The following is a 26,964-nucleotide window of genomic DNA, read 5'->3' as shown; positions in this document are numbered from 1 at the left end:
AGTACTTTTTGATTCATTGGATCGCCGGGAAAAACGTCCAAAACCAAAAGATGGCTCTGAAGATGTCTGTGCTCCGCAGCGCTTGTCGCGGTCTCCGGGTCCCTTCCGCACATAGACGCGGCACAGGAGCGAGGATCCTCGGCTTGGCAGAGGGCTGCGTCCCGGTGGGTCCCGCCGGGAATCGTGATGTTCTCCGGGCGGCCGGCACCAGCGCCGGCGGTGCCAGCTCCAGAGCGGCCCCCAACTTCGGCCGGCTGACACAGAAAGGCGACGAAGCGGAAAACTACGGAAACTATCTAAGGTAAGAAAACGACGTGCAAAAAAAAACCCAGACTGGAACCAGATGCGCTTCATAAAGAAACTGATGTTATTGTAGATTTTTTTTTTAATACGCAACAAGACACGATGCTGCTTCACATAAGGCACTATATTATAATGCAATAATATATTATATCAGCAAATAAGAATACATAGAAATAAAAAAGCTAAAAACAGATAGAAAACCACATAATGAAATCATAATTTTAAAACTGGCCCAACGAAAAACATTGTCTTATAAAATAATGGTTCATTTGTTTTGTTTTTTTGGGCTCTTAGCCCACGTGTCGCCTTCCTGCCAGCTGATATAACTTAACTCGGCTGTTGCTTTTTTTTCCGAAAAGATGCATTTTGGTTTAAAATAAAACAACAACAACAACAACAACAACGTTGTGGCGTCTTTGTAATAATAGCGAAACGGTCAGGAGGGGTTGTGTTTGTGTTTTTAACTGAATCTTAGTCTGGATCTCAGTGCGTTAACTGTGCATTATCAATGACGTTATTAACCCCGCCCACCGCAAATGACGTCACTGATCCCGCCCACAGCCTACGCGGCTTTATTACAGTACCTTAAAAGTAGTGGTGGAAGAAGTACGGAGAACTTCCATTTAAAAGTACAAATACCCTGACAAAACATTTCTAATAAAGATGAAAGTACCACTTTGGAATTTCAACGTACGTAAAAGTACATCATTACATAAGTAATTGCTGTTAAACGTACTTAAAGTATTAAAAGAAGAAGTACTTCCTGATATAACATTGCGCAAGAAACTGTACCTACTGTCCCTTTTTTTCTGCAGATGGGTGCTCGTACAGATCCGGATTATTCTGAATTTACAATAACACAGGAAATGCGGTGTCAGAGTAATGCACAGATGTGAATTCTGTTTTTTGGGGTTTATTTTTAACCAGTCTTATTCCTCCACACAGAGAAGTGGTTCAGAGCACAAAGGAGCTGATGGGGACGTTACAGAGAGACAATCCAGGACTCACACTGGTACTGGCCATCATACAGGTACAAGTCTTAAGCTTAATTACTGAGCTTTCTTCCATTAAGATATATGGTGGATACGTTTGTGTGTTGTTTTCTTTAATGTATTGTGTTTTGTAAGGCGGGCGAGGAAGACGATTTGCTGGAGATCAACAAAAAGATGGCTGGAAAGGCAAGTCTTGGTGTTTGTTTTCTTTTTTTTTTTTCCAGTCTTCCCGGTCTTAATTTGCGGCCTGTGGGCTTGCCCTTTTCATTCGGCGATCAACACCGTTTTGTTTGTTATTGTCCGTCCACAGATCGGATTGAACGTCACTCAGATCTGCCTGTCCAAAGAATGCACCGAGGACGAAGTACGTGGAAAAACAAAAAGTCTTTATATTTTGCTGCTTGAGTGTGTGCTGTCTAGTCAGACTCTTCCTCCACACTGCAAGTCAACACATGGCCTGTCTTCCTGTTAAAAGCAGGGTGTCACCACCTGCAATAGACCTTTCCTACAGACTCTGTTTAAGTGTATTTCACTAATATAATTTTAAAAACTATCTTTTGTACTTCCTCCTCTCCCGAGTGCAGATCGTGGAGGAGGTGTTGAAGCTGAATGAGGACCCCCGGGTGCACGGCGTCTACCTGCACCTCCCCCCGTCCTCCCTGAGCAGCAGGGTGCTCGACGCGCTCAGCTCCCAGAAGGACGTAGACGGGTAAGTGTAAGCTGGCGGCTGTTCGACCCGACGGCAACTTGTCATTCTGTCTGTGTGACTTTGCTGCTGGATATTCGTGACAGCTGACATACCGGCGTGATCGGAGACGTGATCTCTCCTTAACTAATACCGTTTTCACACCAAAATTAGCGGGTTGACCCAGGCGTCCTGTTCACATCAGAGCCGATCGGAGGTGGAGCCGATTCAAATCTATGTCTGTTGCAGGTTCATTTGACCCGGGACTGAGATCTGGGTTTTACCTTTCCCACTGATGACAAATGCCGGATGTAAGCAGGTGTTACCGGGTTTTTGGTGCAGTGGGAAAAGGAGTATAAGAGTGAAAACACCAGGATTATATTGTTTAATTTATAGATGATAGATCGCTAGATAGATATTTTATTCTTCTTGTAGGAAAATTGTAGTGTCACAGCAGCTCACATCAACAACAATATCAAACTAGTAGAAAAAGCAAACCAAAATATGAACTTAAAAAAAATGTATCCAATATATATCTCCCTACCTATCTATCTACAATATAAAATGAAACAAAAAAGGACACTAAGCAATAACAATAAGCCTAAAAATAAAAAAGAATCGCTCCTCTGTATCAACAATTCACATTCTGACAAAAATAGAGCATTGTGCACGTTTGCATATACAGTATACACTGTATGTGTATAAAATATACATTTGTCTATTTGTTGTTAACAGTAGTTAAGAATAGTCACCACATCAGTTCTACAGTGTGTTTGTTCGGGAAGAAAAACATTCTGTAGAAATAAATGCATTAACTTACTTGTCACATGCCATTTCTCTCCCAAATTAAAATGGGCATGCAGGGAATTACAGAATGAGCTGATACGAAAGGAAAAACGCGCAGACACGTGAAGGAGAAAATGAACAAGACACTCTGCTTCATCAACTCAAGTTGCAGAGAATTGTGCAAAATTACATTACATTTGATGAATAGTAATTAGGGATGCACTGATACCACTTTATAGCTGCTGCCTACAGAGCTAATCCAACACTGTGTAGACTTGGGGTGGTTAGAACATAATGACTGATGTATTTTCGTCATCTAACAAAAAAAGAAAAGGGTTTTCTTTAATGCAGAAAAATCTGAATAATGAATGATGGTATGACGAGGCATATACATTTATCCAGAACATTTCATGCACACAGAAGAGTCTCTGCACTTCTTTACAATAAATATACCTTTAAACTCATGGGAATTAAAGAAATAAAGCACCGATCAGCCACAACATTAAAACCACTGACAGGTGATGGGGTGGGATATATTAGGCAGCAAGTGAACAGTCAGTTGTTGAAGTTGATGTATTGGAAGCAGGAATAATAGGCAAGTGTAAGGATCTGAGTGACTTTGACAAGGACCAAAATTGTGATGGCTAGAGGACTGGGTCAGAGCATCTCCAAAACGGCAGGTCTTGTGGGGTGTTCCTGGTATGCAGTGGTTAGTACCCACCAAAAGTGGTCCAAGGAAGGACAACCGTTGAACCGGCGACAGGGTCATGAGCACCCAAGGCTCATTGATGCGCAGGGGGAGCAAAGTCTAGCCTGTGTCGTCTGATCCCACAGAAGAGCTACTGTAGCACAAAGTGCTGAAAAAGTTAATGCTGCTATGATATAAAGGTGTGAGAACACAGCAAGCTGTGATGCAACGTGGGGTCAGCATGGCCACTCTGACACACTGGTCAGAGTGGCCATGCTGACCCCTGTCCACCACCGAAAGCACCTGCAATGGAGACGTGAGCGTCAGGACTGGATCGTGGAGCAATGGAAGAAGGTGGTCTGGTCTGATGAATCATGTTTTCTTCTACATCATGTGGATGGTCGGGTGCATGTGCGTCATTTACCTGGGGAAGAGATGGCACCAGGATGCACTATGGATAGAAGGCAAGTCAGAGTGATGCTCTGGGTAATGTTTTGTTGGGAAACCTTGGTTCCTGGCATTCATGTAGATGTTACTTTAATATGTACCACCTACCTGTACATTGTTTCAGACCAAGTACACCCCTTCATGGCAATGCTGTTCCCTGATGGCAGTGGCCTTTTTCAGCAGGATAATGCACACTGCAATAATTGTTCAGGAATGGTTTGAGGAACATGACAAAGAGTTCAGGGTGTTGACTTGGCCTCCAAATTCCCCAGATCTGAATCCGATCGAGCATCTGTGGGATGTGCTGGAACAACAAGCCTGATGCATGGAGGTCCCACCTCCATATTGTTGCTGATCGGTGTATATTGTATGTAGGTAGACAAGCCACAGCGTTTGAGAACTGAGGTTTACCCCACACATGATGATTTTAAAAAGTGCTGGAAAAAAATGACTGTCTCGAACCGACCGGAACATGAAAAAAGAAATGAACATGCAACACACATTAAAAAATAACAAGAAACAAGAAAAATTGGCAAATTACTTCGAACTAAAATTCAATTAAAATGAGCCAATTTCTATACATGCTAGAATAATGGAGTGACTTGTTGCCCTGTGACAAACTGCAAAGGGTTTTTAACGCCCTTTTCCGCAAATGAGAGTCAACTGAGAGCTGCTCTGCTTCTTTGCTGGATACAGGATGACAGATCTTAACCTGGGGCGTCTGATGAGAGGGGACGTGAGCCGTGGCTTTGTCCCCCCTGCCGCTGGAGCCGTCATGGACCTGCTGGAGAGTCACGGTGAGACATTTGTTATCAGAGAGGACCTAAAGTAGGAATAAAGAAATAAAGTAGTCTAATTAATTTAGCAGCTAATGGAAGTCTGCTCTCATGTAAGTCGCTTTAGAAATAAGCTGAATGTGAATGTAATATTTTCATAACTGCAAAGAGCCTGTTGTTTTGCTGCGTGTCTATAACAAGTATTGCGGTAAAACACTTGGCTACAGACAGTTTCTTCAGTATAAATGCAGAAAGAAATAAAGAAAGTGAACCTGGAATCAAGAGGAAGGTTATGTTTTGTCTAAACAAGCATCTTGTGGAAAACCACTCAGAAAATATTAAGGAAAGTCAGATATGGAACTTGAAATAAAAAATACTTTGGGGAAGAAAAGTGGAATTTATAGGAAAGGAACAAAATTTTTCCAGTTTCATAACAACCTGATGTGGAATTTCAAAATGAAAGCCCTGTTATACTATGGTATAATGAATGAAAGCTAAATTGCAACCAGTTTACAAAAGCAAACTTCACATTTTCAACAGACTGAATTTAATAGTTCTGATATGACAGAAGGGGGGAAAAAAATTAAAGCAGGCAGTTTGCACTTTAATCTCAAATCTCAAAAACCGACAGAGGTTTCCACCTGGGGGAAGACTGTATTGTTGGCGGGCGGGGAAGGACCCCTGAAGGCGTCCCTCCAGTGCCTGCTGCAGAGAGGAGGCATGGTGGCCCTCAGCGCTCAAAGAGACTCCCAGAGCTTCCAGAACCAGGTGCGTATGGTTTTCATATATCCACCCATCCATCTTTTTAATTTTATTTTAATAACTGGAAAATAAATAATTGAAAACTTCACATTAAACTAATTTTAGATCCCCCCCCCCCCCGACCCCAACCCCATTTCATGTAATACCACTGACTGGCCATGTGGGGGCAGTGTCCACCTTCTCTCGTCCAGACCTTGGCCTGATTTGCTTGCTGTGCCAAATGAGGGAGGATGAATAATTTCATATACGACAGCGCGCCGTAGAGTACTATGAAATATGAATTAAAGTTACATTGAAAAAAATATTGTTCACTGGAGAAACATTTCTTTTTCTTTTTTTTTTTTATCAACCAATATTTTCGGTTCCTTTCATTTAAAATGGAAAAATTAAGAATACATTTTAAATTGAGGAAAAGAGTTTAGCCTAACCAAAACCTACATAACCCAAACATAGATTGAGAAAATTAAAGCAATATTTTTTCAGTGAAACTAATGATTCCAATCTAAATATTTTTTCAGTGTTATGATTAACTACGAATATGTTAATTATGAATAATATTTTGTTCAAAACGGGAACAAAAAAAACCAACAGACTATATCTAATCTAGGAAAGACCCAGCGGACCATGTGATATCTACTGGAGGGCTGTAATACGCCTGCAAACCAGATGTTTCCCCACACTTCCCCACATTATTTAAAGGGGACCTACTGTATTATGCTCCTTTTTACACAAGTTAATATAGTTCTCTGAGGGCCCCAAGTTTTTTGCTGAAAATACCACTGAGATTATGCATTCTAGCCATTGTAACATGCCTCTATACCATAGTGTTCCAAAACGGCAGTTTTTTTTTGTGGGAGGAGGCACCCTCCTCCTTCTGTGAGCAAATGGCATTTGAGCATGGCTTCCGGGTTTCGTTTGTTTACGCCGTAAACTTTCACAGATTTCCCCTCATCAGCCCACTAAAATCTGTTTCTGAACAAATTTGAGTTGGGAATTAAGCAATCCAGTTGCTGAATCTTCACTCATATTAAATCTACAAGGCCTCATTTAAAAGTTTGTTCAGACTTTTGTTGCCGTGCTTCAAACCTGTGGGAGACCCCGCACCGCACCAGGACTCTCAAACGCTGGGATTCTTTTGTTTCGTGTAAATGCTGGAAAATAAAATAATGAAATAAATAATAACATCCCACATGGTTTTATTTGGAGAAACGCACACAGATCACATGCCGCAGCCTACAGTCTATCTACCGCATACTTTTTTTTAAATTACTATTACATTTCCATTGTCAGCAGTTTCTTCATGGACAGTCAGTATTAATTCCTCTTTCTTTTAAAATATTTGTTTGTTGAGTTACTCAGATCGGGGGTGGTTCTAATTATACTGCAAATGTGAACAGTTTGTTTCAAGACATGTTTTCTGAAATAGAGAGCTCACAAAAACAGACTGAGTTGTCTTTTTTCACAGTGTGTGTGTGTTAGTTGGTCCATCAGAAATTCAAATGTATATGCACAAGCACTGAGAGAGAGTTTTTCAGAATACGTCCCCTAATGGCCTTCTCCCAGGTGATGCAGGTGGACGCTGTGGTCCTGTTGGGGACAGACCACGTGGACATCCCCCCTAAGTGGCTCAAACCGGGGGCTGCCGTCCTCCACTGTGACTCCATACTGACCTCTGGTATGTGTCTGTCTGTCTGCCTGCCTGTGTTGTGCGAATGACGACAGATGTTTTTGTCTTGAAAGACAAAAGACTGTGGCGCAATTGATGTTTATTCAACTAAATGTTGGAGATAAGACATTATAAGACATGTGGCAATGTGCAATAAACCTAAAACAAAGTACAAAACGTGTAACAATGACAAGAAAGATTTTGCTAAAATTAGCAAAAACATTTTGGTAATATACAGTAACCCTGAAGATTCACAATAAAATAGAAACCTAAAAATAAACGAGAAAAATTTAGCAATATACAAAAGTCAAGCATGGCCTGCCTACACAGTGGTAATTCCTTAAAGTGACATCAAACTGTATCAGAACTCCTAAAATAAGCCTAAAAAGCCCCTTTTTATTTTTATTTTCAGATAAACAGGAGGACATCCGGCTGTCCTCTCAGAACGGGATGGGACAGCTCACTGCAGCCTATAGAATGCAGGTTTGTCCTTCTCACATCTGGGGGGTATTCCCTAAAGGTTCCGAAGATCCGGTGGCGATAACCCATAATAGTGTTGATTACGTAAGCCACAACTGGCAGCCTGAGCTAAGGGTTCTCTGAACACCGCTTGGAGCTAAAACAGTCTGACTCAGCAGAGTCTTGATAAAATGGAGAGCGCTGCGCCCTCGCCATTTTAATGGATCATCAAATCAGTGGAACACAGTTCAATACAGGATCCAACAGAACATGTTTTCTCCACATCTACAGAGCAAGAATTACTGATGAAACAATATTTAAATAATACTTAAATACTTAAACAGATGGCTACTAAAAAGGGCAATGCTGAAGATATTTGCTGCCTGGGCTCTGTCATGTTCCAGCTGCCCTCTCCAAGTGGCTCCTGCTGTATATCAACTTCATTGCGTTCATACAATTTTTTTTTTTTTAAATTTGCTTCTTATTTACGTGCACCCAATTGACTGGAAGAACAGGCATGTTGGCATTTTCAATGAGGAAGATAGCAATAAACACCTACACTATTCACAAAAAGTTAGCGATATTTGGCTTTCGGGTGAAATTTATGGAAAATGTAAAAAGTTCACGCTACAGTGATATTATATCATGAAAGTAGGGCATTTAAGTAGAAGCATGCAATGGTGATTTCCTCATCTCAAACAATTTATTGAAACAAAAGCCAAAAACAGTGGTGGGTATACCACAACAAAAAATGTCAGTGTCTCATTAACTTGTCATGTGCCCCTTAGCTTAAATTACAGCTTGACAACAACGTCTCATGCTGTTCACAAGTCGACTTATTGTCTGCTGAGGCATGGCCCCCCACTCTTCTTGAAGGGCGGCCCTCAGGTCATTGAGGTCCTGGGGTACAGAGTTACAAGCCTCTACACGGCCACTCAGCTGATCCCATAGGTTTTCTATGGGATTCAGATCTGGAGAAAGTGCAGGCCACTCCATTTGAGGAACCCCAGTCTCCAGCAGCCGTTCCCTAATGATGCCACCTCGATGAGCTGGAGCATTGTCGTCCATGAAGATGAAATGAGGCCTGTGTTGTTCATGCAGGGGCACAATGACTGGATGAATGATGTTATTCAGGTAGTATGGGCTTGTCACTGTACCATTCACAAAGTGTATGGTACAGTGGCAGTTCTGTATTGACTAGACACCCCTGCCCACACTGTAACACCACCACCACCACCAAAGGCTCGTCTGGTGACAACAGTGGCTGATGCATAGCACTCTCCTTGACGTCTTCAAAATCGTTGGCGGCCATCATTTCTGCTCAATGTGAATCGACTTTCATCAGAGAACAGCACTGAGGCCACTGGTCCCTCGTCCAGCGTAAATGCTCGCTGGCCCATGCAAGACAATGATGCCTGTGCCTGGTGGTGTGGTCAGGTTTCCTTGCAGGTCATCTAGCACGCAGACCACGCTGATGTCAGCGATTTTTGAATGGTCTGACGTGACACTTGGGTGCCTCTCACCTCCCTTAAATGTGCCTGGAGTTGAGTGGCATTCATCATCCGCTTCCGCAGGGCACTGTTCACAATGTCATCAATGTGGGATGTGGCCAAAGGACGTCCACTTCTATGCCTTTCTGTGACTCTTCCAGTCTCGGTATCTCTGTTGGAACCTGCGGATAACACTCTAAGCTCAGTGGCCACTTCCCTCTGACAACATCCTGTTTGAAGCCTCGCAATGGAGAGGTACTGTTGATCAGTTGTTCAGTGTGGTCCTGGTCTCATGATGTCAAAATGTGAACAGCATGATGAAGAGGACTGTTTAAATACCAATTCTGATTGAACCAGGAAATGTATTGGTCGATTCATGGATCAAACACCTGTTGTGAATTTTGCTGTTCAGCTCCTTGTTAGAGAACAGCAAGTTGTGCAAAAAGTACTGAAACATTGAACAGTTGGACATGTGCGTTCAAAAGTTTAGAGAAGGGCAAATTATGTTCACCTGTAAAGGTTATAGTGCATTTTAGGTTCATCCTGAAATTTCACCCGAAAGCCGAATATCCCTAACTTCTAGTGAGTAGTGTATATTCACACAAGGTAATTGAAATATATACATTTGATATGTATTTATTTTTTTTTCACTTTCACAATAGAATTATAATGCAGAACTCATCGGAACTAAAGTCAAGCATTGGTTTGGTGTCGGACGCTGAACAGTTACATTCTTTGCAGCAAGTTCTCAAACTAGCCTGCTCCCCACCAGGCTACCTCCAAGGCATATGTTGCCTTGGTAACCCAGCCAGCATCTTTTCTAGCAGGATCTTAGGAACCCTCTTATACCAGAAGTTAGTGGACAATTCTTACCTTTTTTCACTTTTTTTTCCTAAACCAGAACATGGTGCGTAGCACCAGCCGCTGGATTCAGGAGCAGCAGTACCAGCCCTGGAGCCTGAGGAGCCTTAAACTACAGCCCCTCACACCTGTTCCCAGGTAAACAACAACAACAACTTTTACTGAAGACAGGAACACTCCCCAATGTGTCCCCTTTCTGCCCGAAAATATGAACCATGCTTGAATTGGGGACCCGGCTCACAGGATAAGATAAGATAAAACTTTATTAATTGACCCTGATATCCCAGCATTCCTTTCTATTTTTTAATCTTTCACTGCACATTAGTGATATGTCCACCAATACGTCCGTTAGAAATAGACACAATCTTTGTTATAGTGATGTTCATTCTGTAATATATTCTGAGAACATTTTATAATATTGTGTGGCAGAATGTTACATTTTAAGTGATTTTTAAAATTAATTTGAGGGCCATATTATAAACCTGCAGTGGGCTGGGTGTGGCCCCCGATCCTTTGGTTTTCGAGTCTTCCTTTAAATGAAGCCAATCAATCTATCTTCTAACTATCTAATTAAATTTATTATTATTATTATTATTATTATTATTAGGGGTCCAGCCCGCAGCCCTATTGTAATTGTTCGTTGTTTTCCTCTAAATTGTTTGGGCTAAAACTATCTGGAACAGAAAAACAGCAGAAGCTACGAACACGGTTGTCGTCTCATTTGAACCCGTACGTCGCAAACATCTCACCAATTCAATCCACATACAGAGCAGAAATTAGGCCAATGTTCGAAAACGAATGGAACAGGATGAGCTTTACAGTAAGACGCTTTGTGACATCATCATACTATGTTCTATAATTGTGCACATTAGGGGTCAGAATTTCCATTCCAGTGGTGGGTGGGTGGGTGTGTCAGAATTTCCATTCCAAGGGGGGGGGTGTGTGTGTGAGACTTCTTTCCTGGTAGATGTCTGTGGCTCTGTTCGATTGATATTTTATCTCTTTGGTCCCCATTACTTTGCCGGATTCATGAGAAACCACAAAAAAATTAATCCACAGAAACTTATGACCACGTTGAGTTCAATCCACTAGACTATACAATTGAGTGACGCATTCATGATCTGGGAAGGTGTCGTAAAAAGGAAGCCGAGAGATCGATTAGTAACAAACGTTTTTCGTATTTTATGGATACGTCACTTATTGAAAATTTTATCCAAGGAAAGAAGTCACCACTAAAATTACGACTTAAGTTAGACTACCTTCGTAAACCTTCGTCAATACGTAAACCTGCGTAAATACATTATAATTGACATGCACAAGACCAAACGTCACCTGCCGTCACTGAGACAACATGTACTCCCACCAGAGGTTTGGACTCGAGTCGCTGTTTTGATGACTTGCAACTTGACTTGACGGGTCGTCTAGTAAGCAGAAGGTTGCTGGTTCGATCCCAGTGTCCTCCTGGTAGCATGCTAATGTGTCCTTGAGCAAGACACTTAACCCCCTAACTGCTCCCCAGGCGCCTCTACATGGCAGCCCACTGCTCCTAGATACGTCAGTTACTAGGATGGGGAAATGCAGAGAAATTGTGAATTTGCCCGTTGTGGGACTGATCAGGGTTTATAAATAAATAAAAATAAATAAATTATTTGTTTGTGTTCACTTTCATCCACTGAAACCTTGAACTAAGACGCGATCAGCAAACAAAAAGGTATCTTGTTTGGGCTCAGTAGTCCCCCTCGCCTCATGTTGTCGCTGCATCCATGAATTGCGCAAGATTTCCTTATCAAACACAATTTGGTTGATTAGTAAGTTGTAAACAAGGGACAGTGGGGTTTTTCTTCTCTTCCGTGTTAAGCTCCGTGCACTGTCATTGGTCCGCGAAGCACCACACCCCGCCATGTTTGTTTACATTTGCTGACATGTGCAGATAATGTAAAGCACGTTGACTCCAAATGATGTCACATATTGCCGTAAAGCAGTTCTGGCACTGATTTGCGGCATAGTGATAGAAACTATATAAAAGCCTGGCTGCAATTGGTCATTATTTGACTTTTTAAACCACATCGGGATTGGAAGTTACGCAGCCGATGTCACGATTTTATTTATTTATTTAATAAACAAAAACGTTGATTATTTATCCTGTACTTATCTGTTTGACACTACTTTTAAGTTACTCCCAAAAATACGACAGAAGTCCAGCAAGACATTATAAATTCATCCCTGTTTGTTTGCACTAGTGTTTAGACACGGACACGGCTCTCCAGGCAAAAAGGTTGTTCATGGGAAACTCTGAAAACAAATTTATTTCGGAAATTATGTGTTCGCTGTAACGCATCACTTTAATTGAATTTGAGAGATTTCTTTCGTCTTAATTTATATCATCATATAGCACAGCTGTAAGATAAAATATTAAAATTTTCAATGTTGTAGAATGGCCAATAATATCATTATTAGACAGGTACTAATACCTTGTCTTTCTCTTTATGAAGAGTGGATACTGCAGGTAAGACCTAGACTTGCCTTAACTAAGTTAATTGTGACTTGGATAAGAGGGACTTGGTCACATGTTTGACTTCCACACACAACAAGGTGAGTTAAAACAATGACAAAATTTGGTTTAAAGTCAAAGATAGACGGTTGTTTGACCTTTTCAACTGTCAAGAAAAGGCAGAAGATTGAAGAGGTTTATTTGTCACATACATATACTACATACTTCCATATATGCAGTAAAATGTCAGTGCAACACACCCGGTGATTATGCACAATATGTTCTAGACTGAACACAATTGACAAATTCTTCCATAATAATTCAAATGCCAAATTAATGTTCAAGTTCCATAAATGTTGTCCGCATTACAATATAGACAAGTACGTAATCTATTTAACCGAATTTTCCAATTGTAGATCGTTAACAGAAAAAGTACAACAAAGTACTCATTAAAACTAACATTTATTTATTAGGTTTGTGAAATAGCATGAACTTATTATTATTGTTATGTAAAGTAATTACAAAGCTTGTGTTTGTTATCCATTTATGTTCCAGATTCTGAAAAGTAGCCGAAAGTCTAAGACAATAAAGAAGCATTCTATTAAAGTGTGTATGTCTGTATGTATCACAAAAGACAAAGACGACTATTATGTCCAGACAAATAAAGTATTGTCTATATATGCGTCCTTCAGGAAAAATTTTCAAAAATGTAATTTGCAACCAACACAACTAAAATACCCCCCTTTTTATTGCTGCCTGCATCCATTGCTTGTCTTTTAAAAAAAAAAAAAAAAAATTTTAAATCTCCTTGGCATTTTTTCGGCCTTTAAAGTATCCCAAACACAACCTTCACAGAATTTATAGACATGGTTGAGGTCTCGATGGAACTGGAACGTTTCATATGAGTTGTTGCCCAAGTTTGATTCACACCAATCTACATTTGTAACAGGAAATATTGATAAACCTTTACAAACTCACTGGAAATTAAAGAACATGGGCATTACATTGAGAACACAGTTTGCATTGTCACAAACCAATGCCATATGAATCCACGGTTCATCTCTGAGTGGTCATAATAATCCAAAAATTTGAACTAAGTGCTGCATTGCACAGAATCCGGAGAACTGTAATACGTATCTAACACGACTAAACTGGACCCCCTGTATTGCTGCCTGCAGCTATATTTACTATTATTGTTATTATAATTATCTAACTATAAAGGCTGGAATCTCCCATTGCTGGGGACCCAAGGACGTGCAGTGTCGAATTTGGGGCAGTTTGGACATGTGACACGTGTTATATTAATAAACAGCGAGCCAGCGGGGGGCGGGGGCTTCAGGGCTCTGTGACTGACTCGCAAAGACTGTCTTTCCCTGGTCTATAGCTTTAACCGGCAGTTTCAATGTGTTACATTTTTCATTGTGGAGCACAGGACTAAATCGTTGACGTTTTGTTTACCTGTGCCATTCAAATGTGTTAGAAAGTCCTACACTTTGAACAGACATGCACTAGTTCAGTTAAATGGGAGAACCCTCCGTTTGGACCTCATACCACACCTTTCAGGACTCAGTGTTTAGTTCCCGCCAGCAGGGGGCTCCAAGTGGTCCCCTTTCCTCCTTGAGGTAATAACAAATTGAGACATGTCCTTTCTCTGCCCCGCAGCGACATTGAGATCTCCAGGGCCCAGGCCCCCAAGCCGGTGGACCATCTGGCCCGGGAGGTGGGCCTGCTGCCTCAGGAGCTGGAGGCCTATGGCAGGACCAAGGCCAAAGTCCGCCTCTCGCTGCTGGACCGCCTGCACGCACAGCCTGATGGGAAATACGTTCTGGTCGCTGGGTGAGTCAGGCAGACCGGATCAATTTGCAATCCATCATCAAGTGTCATATGGTATGGGGGAAACGCCCCCCCCCCCACCAAAAATCCATCTGGAAGTTATATCATATGTGAAGCAAAGCTGTGCAATCTGCGACAATAAAATCACCCAACACCACATCAAAATGGCTGCAGGTGGCCACAAGAATGCAAATATTTAAGGGATAATGTTCAGCCAGCGGTTCCTTATCACAAAATAACCCCTTACAGGGTGATCAGGTCTTGTATCACTCAAAATAACTTGTAGTTATTTTGCGATAATGCCTTGTTTGCTGCACATTATCCCGCTTATTGCAGGGCTACTTACTAAATAAAACAATACATTGAGATGGAATACAGATTTGAATTTTTTTTATTACTAATATGTCTACTTTAAGAACCTCTGCTAAGAAAATATGTGAATCCAAGTGGATGAACCGTTATTATTAACAGACAGCAGTCATTACTCATAATTAAGGGACCATTGATTGCTGCTTTTGACTGTTCAGAGTATTCCACAAGGCTGTGTAATACATTTAATAAGAGGCATAGTTAACACTGTTAATGACTCTTTGTTGTACGATTGTGTCCTCGTTTCTCTCCTAATGACCCCTCCCTGTCTCCTCTTGTTTTGATTGATTATTAAAATTTGTTTGTTGCTTACTTTCTGCTTTAAATTAACTCAGTTTGTCCCTCTCTGTTTCTTTGCCAGGCTGCATCATTATACACACACTTACAAATACACACACACACACACACACACACACACACACGCACTAGCTTGGAAAGCTGGACACGTTATCCCATTTCCCATGGCACTGGCCGACGTGGCAAATTGATTACCCACAGTCCTTTTGCGTGAGTTATGTCAGAAGGCAGCACCCCAGCAGCCATCCACAAACAAGCTCTGGTTCCTACCCACTCCATTGCAGAATACCGGGGGGCATCTGGTTATTACGGGTGGTCCCTTGCCTCAAAAAGTATCACATTTTCTCCTTTTTTCTTCCTATGACCTGGTAGAAATGACTGAAGATGATTTGTGTGTTTGTCGATACGTTTACGGGGCCAGCCTCAAAATAAGTACAAAAAGCTGCCTCAGATAACCCTGATTCTAAACAACTATGCTCTACATTGTTGCATCACCTTATGATACCCCCTAATACAATTAGGGGGTATCATAAAGTGATGCCTCTATTGGATTGATTGATGATTATGAATGTGGAATGTCTATCTGTCAAGTAAATGACAGAATGAATGTCTGTCAAGCTTAATATCAAGAATATGTCAATGTTCAATTGAGAGACTGGAAAACAAAGTTATGTATTTATATTACTACACCTCGCATAGGGGATACTGCAGCCAAGACATAAAATAACGTCTAACGTTTGGCCATAAATCTGTCAAGTGTCAAACTCAAAATAAAAGAGTAAGTAGTTGAAGTAGTTTACGCCCTGCGATACTTGAGGATGAAAGTGGAAAGTGTGCTTAAGCATGTCTCATGAAATGTCAGACCAGAGCCACTCTGAGCCTGGGAACCAGGTTGTGTTTGGGTTAGGCTGTCAAATAATTCCACCCGAGATAGAGATAAAATTCTGATTGAAAGAGGGATGAAGAGAGTGAGGTATTGTTTTTTTTCCTCTCTCTCTCTCTTTCAGACTCTGGTCAGGGGGCCATCAAGTCTTGTCGTGTGTGTGTGTGTGTGTGTGTGTGTGTGTGTGTGTGTGTGGCGTGTGCGCGTGCGTGTGCGCACTACCTTCACCAGCGTTTGCATACATGAAAACAGATCACACACACATATTGTTCTAAGGAGACGACTCGGTTCCCACCTGCCCTCCTGGAACAACCAGGGCGCCTTTCTCATTTCCAGTCAGCGGCAGGCATGCCTTTGAGTCCTGCTGCCAGGGGAACGTCATGTCAGCCCAGAAAGAGGGGAGAGGGGGGAGATTGAGGGGTCAGGGGCACATAAAGAGAGCGAGAGGGGGGGGGCGGGTGAAAGTTTCTATAGATAAATGGAGCAGAGGTCCCTTCAAAGCATTCCTCCCTCTAGTCTTCTGGTGTTCCTTTCTTGTTCTCGCCCACCCCCTACTCCCACTCAAACACTCCTCACACACACGCACACACACCCTGCATCCCCTTTTTCTGTGGGTCGCCATCCCAGGCACCCCTTGTAGAAACAGCCTGTAATAGCTTCTGATACAACGATCTGCACTCGGGGAAAAATGTGATTTAAGATGATAGTCGGATGCTATTGATTACAGTACCCCCCCTCCCCCCGATTATATGAGACCGATGAGTCTCTCTCTGAAACCTTGTGTAGACAGGTAATGAGCTTGTCTTTTATTTTCTCTCTTTCTTTCAGCATCACTCCCACTCCGCTGGGCGAGGGGAAGAGCACGGTGACCATTGGCCTGGTCCAGGCCCTATCCGCCCACCTCCAGCTCAACTCCTTTGCCTGCCTCCGACAACCTTCCCAAGGTCCCACCTTTGGGGTCAAAGGTCAGCCACAAGCGTCAATATTCAATCTGTGAATACCTAGTTTTGGAACAAAATCTCTTTCATGACTACAGGCGCAGCAGTGGGGGGAACAATTCTGCCATTTGGAATGATATGAAATGACTCAATAGTTTTGAAATTACTTTATTTATTTATTTTTATTTTTTGTGCGTGTCAGCTCAAATCCATTGCGCAGCATGGCTACCTCCTTGGTAGCCCCCCACCCCCCCCCCCCCCCATCACCTTTGTGTGACCACATTTCTCTTCTCTGTCCAAAGGGGGCGCCGCAGGGGGAGGCTACGCCCAGGTCATCCCCATGGAGGAGGTAAGGCACACAGGGACTCTAAACCAAATTGGCCTTTTGTTCTACACACAGGGCTTTTTGTTCAACATATGGGGTATGTGGCATAATATTTTCGCAAAAGTAGGAGACACCATTACAACCAGGGATGGAGAATGTTATTATTTAAAGCCAAGCTTGTTATTTGGTTGTAGCTTGACCGATTGGACCTTTTCCATCCTCGGTCAGTGCTCTCAGTGAGGCGGTTTAATAGGCCTTGCATGGTTTCCAGCTAATGGATAATAAATGTATTACTTAATGGATTGGGCACCACCTCCACAGTTGGGGTTTGATTCCCTAGTTGGGATGGAATTGGCTTGCTGCCCATTCATATTTCTCGCTCTCTCACTGTCTTTTTCTAACCTTTCACTTAAGTTTAATCTCCACCTGACGGGGGACATTCACGCCATCACAGCGGCCAACAACCTGGTGGCGGCGGCCATCGATGCCAGGATGCTGCATGAGGCCACGCAAACAGACAAGGTAACAGCGAGACCATCACTCTGACATCACCGGTTTGACTCGGTGAAGTGATGTCACCGCAAGTATCATCAGGAAAGAAATGAGAGCCGTCATTTTGTCTCTTTGAGCCAAAATATGTAATGATATCAAGATTCCATAGTCTAAATGAAAGATAAGGAGATGTCCCACTATATGCATAGCCGATGAAAAGTAGTGTTTTAGGCTAGCTTTGGCCCATTTACAGCTTTACTGTTTATTAATGGGCATTGTCCCTAGAGCTTTGGTCTTATTTAATCTAAATAAGATTATAATTTATTGTAGTCATAATCTTGATCTTGGGATTTTTAAATCATGAACCAAATATTACATTAGTTGTATATCTATACTATGTCAAACTAGTCATCACCAAGCCCTAATTGCTGGTTTGTGGGGCTTAAATCATACAGCCATAAATGTCATCGTATTTAAGATATTTATTGATTGATAGATGGATTTTTTATTTTTTTCCCCTTCAGGCCCTGTACAGCCGTCTGGTTCCCTCAGTGAATGGAGTCAGACGGTTCTCACCCATCCAGATCTCCAGGCTCCGTGTAAGTCCTGACCTGCTTTTTAACCTCTGTTTTTACCATACTTTCCACTAGGGGGCGTCGGCAAGCCTGTGCCTCAGACTTCCACCTGATGAAAGTTGAACAAAGTATTGGCCACATGCTCTGCGTAGGGATGGCAGGTTGGAACTTTTAAACATCTCGAGGCATTCAAAACAATTGTTTTAAAAACTTTTCGAAAAGTTTCAAAGTTGCTGGCCTGTCCTCTACTGGCAGAAGCTGGTCCTTGCAGCCATTTATTATAATTGTGTTAAAGACTCCCTTTTCCCCAACCCAATAACTATATCACAATATAGTTTTCATGCAGTCACAATCAAACCTTCACTTATTTATTTAGCTCTCTAAATATTTGACGACAATTTTTTATAGTTCTTGTATGATACAATGATGATGGTCCTATGCTACTGTTACCTTGTCTGTTTTACAAGACGTTACGAAACTGTTCGATCTTCTATGTTGAAATGCAGAGCTTTTCCCATCCCGTTCCCATTTTACAAGCACCCGTGTGTTTACGCCCCGAGAAGATCCATGCGTTGATTCCTATCACGGCAAAGGAGTTGTACTTTTTGAATGTTAGGAGAGGAGGACGCCTGAAAAGTCATAACAAACGACATACGGCAGATATCACATCCAAGGGAGAGTGGGAGTGTAAATCCCTTCACGGGCGTGTTGGAGATAGGAGTGGCCTGGCGCACTCCCGGTGAACCGGGCGATCTCCCCGACGGGGCGTTGACCCACCCATACGTCTGGACGGCAGACGTCGTAACCGTCTGGTTGTGATGATCGGTTCCGCTCAAATGTTTACTCTGGTGGCGGCAGACCGCCGCAGCGAGGGAAAAGCAGCGGAAAAATGTCAAGTGAAACATTATAATTTTAGCCATAGTTTCACTATTTGGAAAAGAGGGTGAAGAGAGTTTGTTTTTAAAATAACATACTGCTTGTCTGAAAACAAAAACAATTTGGCCCACTTCCTGTTTGGAAGGGATGTGCTGCCCAAAACTAAACCAAAACTCCAGCCACAGCTGATTTCAAACAATAAGAGGAAACGCTCATCTCTCTCTCTCTCTCTCTCTCTCTCTCTCTCTCTCTCTCTCTCTCTCTCTCTCTCTCTCTCTCTCTCTCTCTCTCTCTCTCTCTCTCTCTCTCTCTCTCTCTCTCTCTCTCTCTCTCTTCCCCCCCCCCCCCCCCCCCCCCCAGCGGTTGGGTATCAGTACATCGGACCCCGGCTCTCTCACGCCCCAGGAGGTCAGCGCCTTTGTCCGTCTCGACCTTGACCCCTCCAAGGTCACCTGGCAGAGAGGTAGGACTGGAGACCCACAAATTTCATTTTATAATAAGGACGTTAAATAAAAAAACATCTAATTCCCAATACTTTATTGGGAATTTGGATGGACTTTGAATGGTCCTTTTGCCATTTAGATGCGTGGAAGGGTCAATAAGACCCTGACTGAGACCAAAGTAGGTAAAATATGCATGTAAGAAAAAGGCATTTCCAAGAATTCAAGGCAACTTCACTGCGCCTTGTATTTAATGGAGGGCAGTTGCCATTCACTCCTGAGAAGATACGACAATTTGTCATTCAATGCATCTAACCAACTCCAAAAGACCTGATCCATCCAAAGAACCAAAAAAGTCAGAATTTCAGAATTGATTTGAAAATATTGACACTGTTTGGAGGTTATGCAACCGTTTCCTGCTTAAACGAAACACTGCAATGAACTGAAATATTCAATTTCTTCTCAACTCCAAGTATGTATAAAACGTAGAATCGTCGAGCCTTCATATCGAAATCAAATCGTGGCGGCCTGCCCAAATACCCGGCCCTCGTTTTTATCCTGTCCTTTTGCTGTGTTATTACATTTCATAACATTACATTTAGAGGTGCTGTCCTCCTGTAATGGTCTTGGTTGGTTTGGGTTGTTTCCCTTACTTGCGGCAGACGTGTAAAACTGAATGTGGGGGTTATGTGGGCGGGGCGGTGGTTTGGTGGGGGGGCCTTAGCGTAGTGGAAGCCATGTGTTTTGTCTTTTTTTGGGGTGTCCGTGGGAGCGGCCAGACAGGGCGCTGCTATGAATGATGAGGTATTTACCTCAATGACTCTGCAGGGTACTTTTAGAGCAGCCCCGCAGTTTAAAAACACATTCACTGACTGCCGTGCGTTATTGGTGTTTTGGGGAGGTTTTTTGTTTTTTTTACTGTGTGTGTGTGTGTGTGTGTGTGTGTGTGTGTGCGCCTATATATTGTTTTTTTTTTTTTTAGTTTTTTATTTGCGGCTTCATTAGTGTGGCCTTTAAGTGGTTGGTATTCAAAGAACACCTCAGTTTTTTGTATGTGTGAAACAGCCTCTGTTTGTTTTTGTTTTTTTTCCTGCTTCAATCCGGTCCAGAACAATTGACTCGTGTAGGTTTTTTATTTATTTATTATTTTTTTTTTTTTCTTTTTTTCTTTTTTTTTTTTTTTTTCTTTCGGGAGGTCCCGACGGAGCCCCGAAAAACTGCGGGATATCGCTGATCCTCCGCCAAGCTTATTTTGGAGAGAGCAAGTAGCAAATTCCAAAACTCCGGGTGTCAACACCGACTCGGTCAGAGATGGAGGCCGCTCCTGTCAGTTGTCGTGTCTGTGTGTTATAAAAGTAACACAATGGGAGTTTTAAAATCTCATGTTTTTGTCTCTCTTTATGTTTTTTTAGTTGTGGACACCAACGATCGCTTCCTAAGGAAGATCACGGTGGGACAAGCGAGCACCGAGAAAGGACAAGCGAGAGAGGTACTGGATCCATGCCCTTTACGTTAAAGTAGGGTTTCTCAACCTATGGGTTGAGAAACCCCACCTATTTGTAATATATCACAAATATTGAAATGCTTTATTATGTATTTGAATTAATTTATTTCTATGTAAATAATTACAAAAAGTGTAATACAGGTACTCTTCACTTAACAACCTACCTGTTTAACCACCGTTCAGACTTAGGACCAGCTCTCTGACCAGTCTGTGATGTACGCTGCGTACAATACCGTGGCGTCTCAGCATCAAGCATCTCATCGAGCATTACCCTTGATATAATATATACATTATATACACAATATATACTATATATACTACATACACTATATATTCTATATATACTGTATACATCTCATCTCATCAGCGTTCTCAGTCTCGTTCCCGCAGTCTGTCAGTATTCACTACACTAGCGTTCGCAATGGCCACACCCCCTTACCGTGAAATAACACGGGTCCTCACTTATCGACCAATTCACTAAGCGACCTGTTCCTAGGAACGGAACTCGGTCATTAAGTGAGGAGTACCGATACATTAAAAAAAATAGAGATTTTATTTAAATATCTTTTTTACATATTTTTCTTGGTTAAATAAAGATATAAGAAAACGGACAACAGATCTTAGATACACCTCCCCTCCCCTCCATTCTGCCCATTAGCCAGTCTGTTTAGTCGTAACGACAGCTCAGCGAAAAATCCCGCAAGTAACCTCTTGCCTCTTTGGGAAGTGAGTGAGCCTAAAGTGAAAGCAAATGTTTAAAGAAGGAGAAAAATGACACTACACACACACACAATACTGGGTCAGCATGTGCTTACATTTACATCCCTCCGTAGAGATATTCTCTCTGTACCAGATATGGTAAATCCCCGCGAGGTGTTTCCCCCACGGGGAAAGACGTAACCCCGCTGCTCCTTGTGGTTCCTATAGTGTTTCTTTTCTCTTCTGTTTTCTTTTACATGAAGACGTGCGGAGAGCGAGTAGTAGTTTCCCATACTTTCCTCCTCACCAGCTCTCCCTCATTCTCATTCAATTCTCACTCCTTTCAATACAATTCAAAGGGCTTTATTGGCAAAGAAAACATACATTTTGGGGGGGTGAAGAGTTTGACCTAAAAAATAATTTATATATATATAAACAATTAACTTAGACTTAATTAACGTAAAATGGGGAAAAAATTAACATTGCTGTTAAAAATATATATACAGATAAGTAAACATAACCCAAAATAATAATGTAAAAAAAATAATGTATTCAGATAAAAGAGCTTTCTCTCACTCTCTTATACATACTCTTCTAAAAGAGGTGTAAAGTTGTGTGTGTGTGTGTGTGTGTGTGTGTGTGTGTGTGTGTGTGCGTGTGTGCGTGTGTGCGTGTGTGCGTGCGTGCGTGCGTGCGTGCGTGCGTGCGTGCGTGCGTGCGTGCGTGCGTGCGTGCGTGCGTGCGTGCGTGGAATCACGGCCTTGAAGAAGAGAAGTTGGAGGCGAGCCAATTAACATCCGCCCAACTGTCCTCAGTTTGCAAGTACACTTTTTTCACGGCAGGTGCACTTGAGGCTGTAGAGTTGTTGATGTCCGTCCCTGTGGAAAGGTCGAAGGTGAGAGTTTGACTTGAAACTTCACGTGTGTTTTGTCCTGCCGGTTCCGTTCCAGACCGGGTTCGACATCGCGGTGGCCAGTGAGATCATGGCCATCCTGGCGCTGGCCGACGGACTGGGAGACATGAAGCGCAGACTGGGACGCATGGTGGTGGGAACAAGCCGCTCAGGAAAACCAGTCACCGCCGAGGACCTGGTACGCAATGTTTTAGATATTTTTGTGATTAAGTAAGGGATAATGCAGAGCCAGACATATCCCAAAATGACTCCCGACAGAGTGATCCTGTCACTTGTATCACTCTGAAGGCTTATTTAGCAATATTAATAAATAAATAAATATTCTAAAAAACTAGTATGCCGAGTTTAAGAGGTTCCGATAAGAAAATTAGTGCACAACAAGGGAGCAAACTGATCGCCCTACACCCGTTGACCATCAGGTCAATCCAATCGGAATTGGGAATTTCCTTCATCTCTCTTAAGTTCTCTCGGAAAAGCCTTATTAAGGAGTCATTTGACCCCCGGTTGAGCCTGACTCCAACCACTAGAGAGCGTGTCTCGATACTGAAAAGTTTGAAAAATGGGCGTGGTGGTTTCGGAGTCCGCACTCAGTCACTCCAGGGCAGTTGGTGGGGATTGGAACCACCGCTTCTTTATTTTTTTCCTTAATTTTTTTCAATTGGTGACACAAAGAGCCACTAAATTACTAATCTACATCATTTCAAACTGTAGGGGGCGCACTGAGCCACATTTACTCTGCAACGCTAAACATTAACATTATGACCATGATGCGTTTCTTCAGGGAAGAGTCATTATTCCAGTTTACAGCTCAAAAAAAAACTGTACCTTTAACCTTAAATCTAAGTTTGGACATTTTTTTAAAATAAGAATTAGCGTCTGTGCTAATTGTCTAACATCTGGTGAGTGATTTTTTTTTTTTTTTTTTGGGGGGGGGGGAGCTGCTGAATAGACCGTCATCCTCTACACCACCTCCTGGTTTTTGGTCTCCTTTGTCCACCCCACAATTACCGCTTTTCCTTTGGAGGGCCGTTTTTTTTTGTTTTTTTTTTTTTTTTTTCTGTGGTCCCTGCAAGATTCCTTCTTTCTTCCGCCTCCTAAAATACCGATCGTTACATATGTTGGGCAGAACCTCTGTGTCTCCCAGCGGATTTCACACTGTGATTCCACAAGTTTTGTTTTTAACCCTGAATTGGCCGTTTAGATTACACCCAGCTGGGCCTGGTTTTCCTACAGATGGCCGTGACCGGTGTTGTTTCAGAGCCGTAGAGGAGGATCCCCCGTCCGCCTATAGTGTTACACAGTGTGGCCTTAATGAGTAGCGTGTTGGATAAACATCTCCACCCTTTTGGACCGCCGTTGAAAATATGTGTCATGTGACTCTGGATGTAATGGGATGGGGGGGGTTGCCCTGACTAGAGGTCATATTTCTGGGAGGAAAATAGTCATTGTTATGCTTGTTATAAATGGGGGTGAACTCTTCTTTTTTTTTTATTTTTTTTTTTTTTTTCTCATGGGCATTTTAAATTGACGTTTTCATTAAGTGCAGTGGTGGGCACCAGGGCTGGGTATTAGGCTGGATCTCACAAATCGATTTGATTTTGAATAGAATGGAATCGGTTATTTATTTATTATGTATTTATTAATTTTGTTTTTAACCCAGCCTGAGTGGCCAACAGTAGCACCACCCACCTGTCAGCGTGTTGGTACTACTGGTAGATTGATGGAGTAGTGACTCTAGTGAATAGCCTCTCTCTCTTTCTCTCTCAGGGTGTGAGTGGAGCGCTGGCGGTGTTGATGAAAGACGCCATTAAGCCCACACTGATGCAGACCCTTGAGGTGAGTCCAGCCTACCCACGTCTTTTACCACTTTCCGTGCTTATTTTGTTAAATGAGGCTTATAACTCATAACTCATTTAATCATTAAATAAATACAGCAGATCTCATTCCTCATACATGAAGCTAGAGAATAATCGGCAAAAAGCATTGCTGTCCTAATTAGCGACTGTTTACCCAACAAACTGTAGTGAAAAACTGGCCTACGGCGTAACCATGACAACAGAACATAAACGTGGGATTATATAATATGTCGTAAAAATATTTCAATATCCAACACAGCTGGTCCCAGTTCATTCACACAGAAACACCAAAACAGTTTTGGGGAAAACACCCAAATAAAAATTTTCACTGAGGCCAAGGAGTCGTATAGGCTGGAAATAGGACTGATCTGCACACATTTTCACCTGTCGTTGCCCTTCTCGTTGCTAAATCACAGGCGTGTTCTCAGAAAGTTCCATAAAACCTGCCAACCGGAAGTAGAAAATGCAAGACTCGTGAACGATTTGGTTGTAGCGAACCAATCTTTCAAATGACTTAGGTAGTCAGGAGTCACTCCGGCAAAGGAGGGAATCTTCGACTCCCAAACTTCTAATAATAACAGAGAACTAAATTAAAGTCCAAGGCAAAAAAAAAAAAAAGGTCCAGGCATTTTGCCTAATTCATATTGAATATGAACTGAATCAAGAAGTGAATCCAAAAAAAGTCAGTCCTTTCATCGCTACTCTACGGTAAAAGTGCAAGCCTCTCCCTCCGCTGTCAGTGAAATAAAGCACAGGAGAGAGAGGTTTTTAGCAAAAAGCATGATAGATGGACCTCTGCGTCCTCTGGCTCGCCATGTAAATAGCACTTTTTTCCGTATGCTGGGGACAGGTGGCGCGCTGAGATTTTATTTTTTTCTGGGGGGGGGGGGTTCGGGTCTTGACGTCTCAGTGTCGACCAGCTTAAGGGATTACTTTCATTTTGGGTGGAACCGCTCATACCTTTCCCCTGCTCGCTCACATCTGGCTTTCATTGTGCCTCGGAGACATTTGTGCAAGGGATGGTTGCGCGCACACACACACACAATGTATCGGCCACCCCCAAAATGTATCGCCCACCCCTAAGGTGATGGATGGATGGACGGAGTAATGGAGGTGACGTATAGAAATCATACTCGTATAGAGCCGCACATCTGCTGCTGGTCTTTTTCTCTAGCCGAGCAGGAAACAACTTTATCTTGGTTCCTATATCTGCTCACATTGTCTTTAGAGAAAGTGAGTGCGTGCGTGCGTGCGTGCGTGCGTGTTACTGCTACCTCACTGGGAGATACTATGACTAAATATTTTTCCTTTTCTGTTTGATCACTTGTAAATAATTGTCCAGGATGTGCTCAATGCATTAGTGGTTACCATCGTGTTCTTTGTTAGTAAATAAAACGGCTTTTGTGGAATCCTTGATTCTGATTGGTAAATAGTGGCAGCAATTGCTGCTCAGTTATTTCTGAAGTGAGCCAGTGAAATAGGTCCTATGCATTTGACCCATTGAAGGACAAGCCAGGAGCAGTGGGCAGCATACAATGACGCGACCGAGGACCTGGTTACATATGTCCATTGCTGGTCAGACGACGATGTTTTTAGTGGGGGTCCTTGCTGATGTTACATGGAGGAAACCCCATGTGAGCATGGGGAGAACATGCAAACTCCACACAGAAAGGACCCTAATTGGGAGATAACCAAATGGAGCACGGACCCGGAACCCTGGACTTTCTTGCTGTGAGGCAGCAGTGCAATGCACTGTGCCACCGTGCCCAGCAAAGTGGATAAGCGGGATAACATACAGCCAGCCGGTCATTATCGCAAAATAACACCCTTCAGAGGGTGTTATTATTCTGCGATAACGACTGGCTGGCTGCACATTATTCCTTACATACCAACCGACTCATATATTTTTATTTTTGTATATTAAGGTAATATTAATATATTTGTTTTATTTATATATAAAAATATATGTCTTTATTTATATAAATATAATAATTTATATTTCTTATATATTTTTAAGTGTATGCATTTTATTAAGTGGACACAGATTGGGTGTTTCGGCTGAGGGGTCAGGGAGTGGGCGAAGCCATACAGGAAGCAGAGAACACAGATTTGGTTACTTTCTGGGGTTTTTTCAAGGGAGGGGGGGTTAGAAGGCGGAAACGCTACGGTCCATGTTTTGTCAAACTTCTTCCTGTGTGGTTTTCCTGTGATTCTGTGCTGTGGGGACTCATATCTGGATGGACCAGGCAATGAGAATTTCCTCCCCGTGCCCTCTGGTGGTCTGTGCGTGTATATTATATGATATCACATATATAAAATATACGGTACAGGAGTGTCCCGGTATGTTTACACACACACACACTTGTGCATTAAGCACCATCACGCATATAATGTACGTATGTTCACAATCAGGCTGAGTGATGTCTTAACTTGGCAGTAATAATGACAAGCCGGTGAATGGAGCGCTATGTTGTTTTCACAGATGTCACCGAGGCTGTTGAGTGATGCTCTGTGTGCGCGCACGCGCGCACACAGATATCAGTGGTAGTCATACACTT

The 26,964-nt window shown here is 42.4% G+C and overlaps 1 protein-coding gene across 1 annotated transcript in view; it reads left to right on the top strand.

Annotated features, from left to right (window-relative positions):
- The window catches only part of mthfd1l (methylenetetrahydrofolate dehydrogenase (NADP+ dependent) 1 like), a 55,894-nt gene continuing 28,930 nt past the window's right edge, over positions 1-26,964 (top strand). The window contains exons 1-19 of the mRNA XM_080023025.1: positions 1-301; positions 1,249-1,333; positions 1,431-1,481; positions 1,606-1,659; positions 1,880-2,004; positions 4,598-4,698; positions 5,309-5,445; positions 7,003-7,114; positions 7,518-7,588; positions 9,956-10,053; positions 14,069-14,242; positions 16,617-16,753; positions 17,029-17,075; positions 17,466-17,573; positions 18,068-18,142; positions 19,355-19,457; positions 20,847-20,923; positions 22,588-22,728; positions 24,318-24,386. Coding sequence (XP_079879151.1) covers positions 51-301; positions 1,249-1,333; positions 1,431-1,481; positions 1,606-1,659; positions 1,880-2,004; positions 4,598-4,698; positions 5,309-5,445; positions 7,003-7,114; positions 7,518-7,588; positions 9,956-10,053; positions 14,069-14,242; positions 16,617-16,753; positions 17,029-17,075; positions 17,466-17,573; positions 18,068-18,142; positions 19,355-19,457; positions 20,847-20,923; positions 22,588-22,728; positions 24,318-24,386 — 2,016 coding nt within the window. The 5' untranslated portion in view covers positions 1-50. The remainder of the gene's footprint in view (positions 302-1,248; positions 1,334-1,430; positions 1,482-1,605; positions 1,660-1,879; positions 2,005-4,597; positions 4,699-5,308; positions 5,446-7,002; positions 7,115-7,517; positions 7,589-9,955; positions 10,054-14,068; positions 14,243-16,616; positions 16,754-17,028; positions 17,076-17,465; positions 17,574-18,067; positions 18,143-19,354; positions 19,458-20,846; positions 20,924-22,587; positions 22,729-24,317; positions 24,387-26,964) is intronic.

Source organism: Zeus faber (genome assembly GCF_960531495.2).
Source record: "Zeus faber genome assembly, chromosome: 2".
Taxonomy (NCBI): Eukaryota; Metazoa; Chordata; class Actinopteri; order Zeiformes; family Zeidae; genus Zeus; species Zeus faber.
The sequence above is the reverse complement of the archived record's forward strand: the minus strand, read 5'-3'. Positions and strand labels throughout refer to the sequence as shown.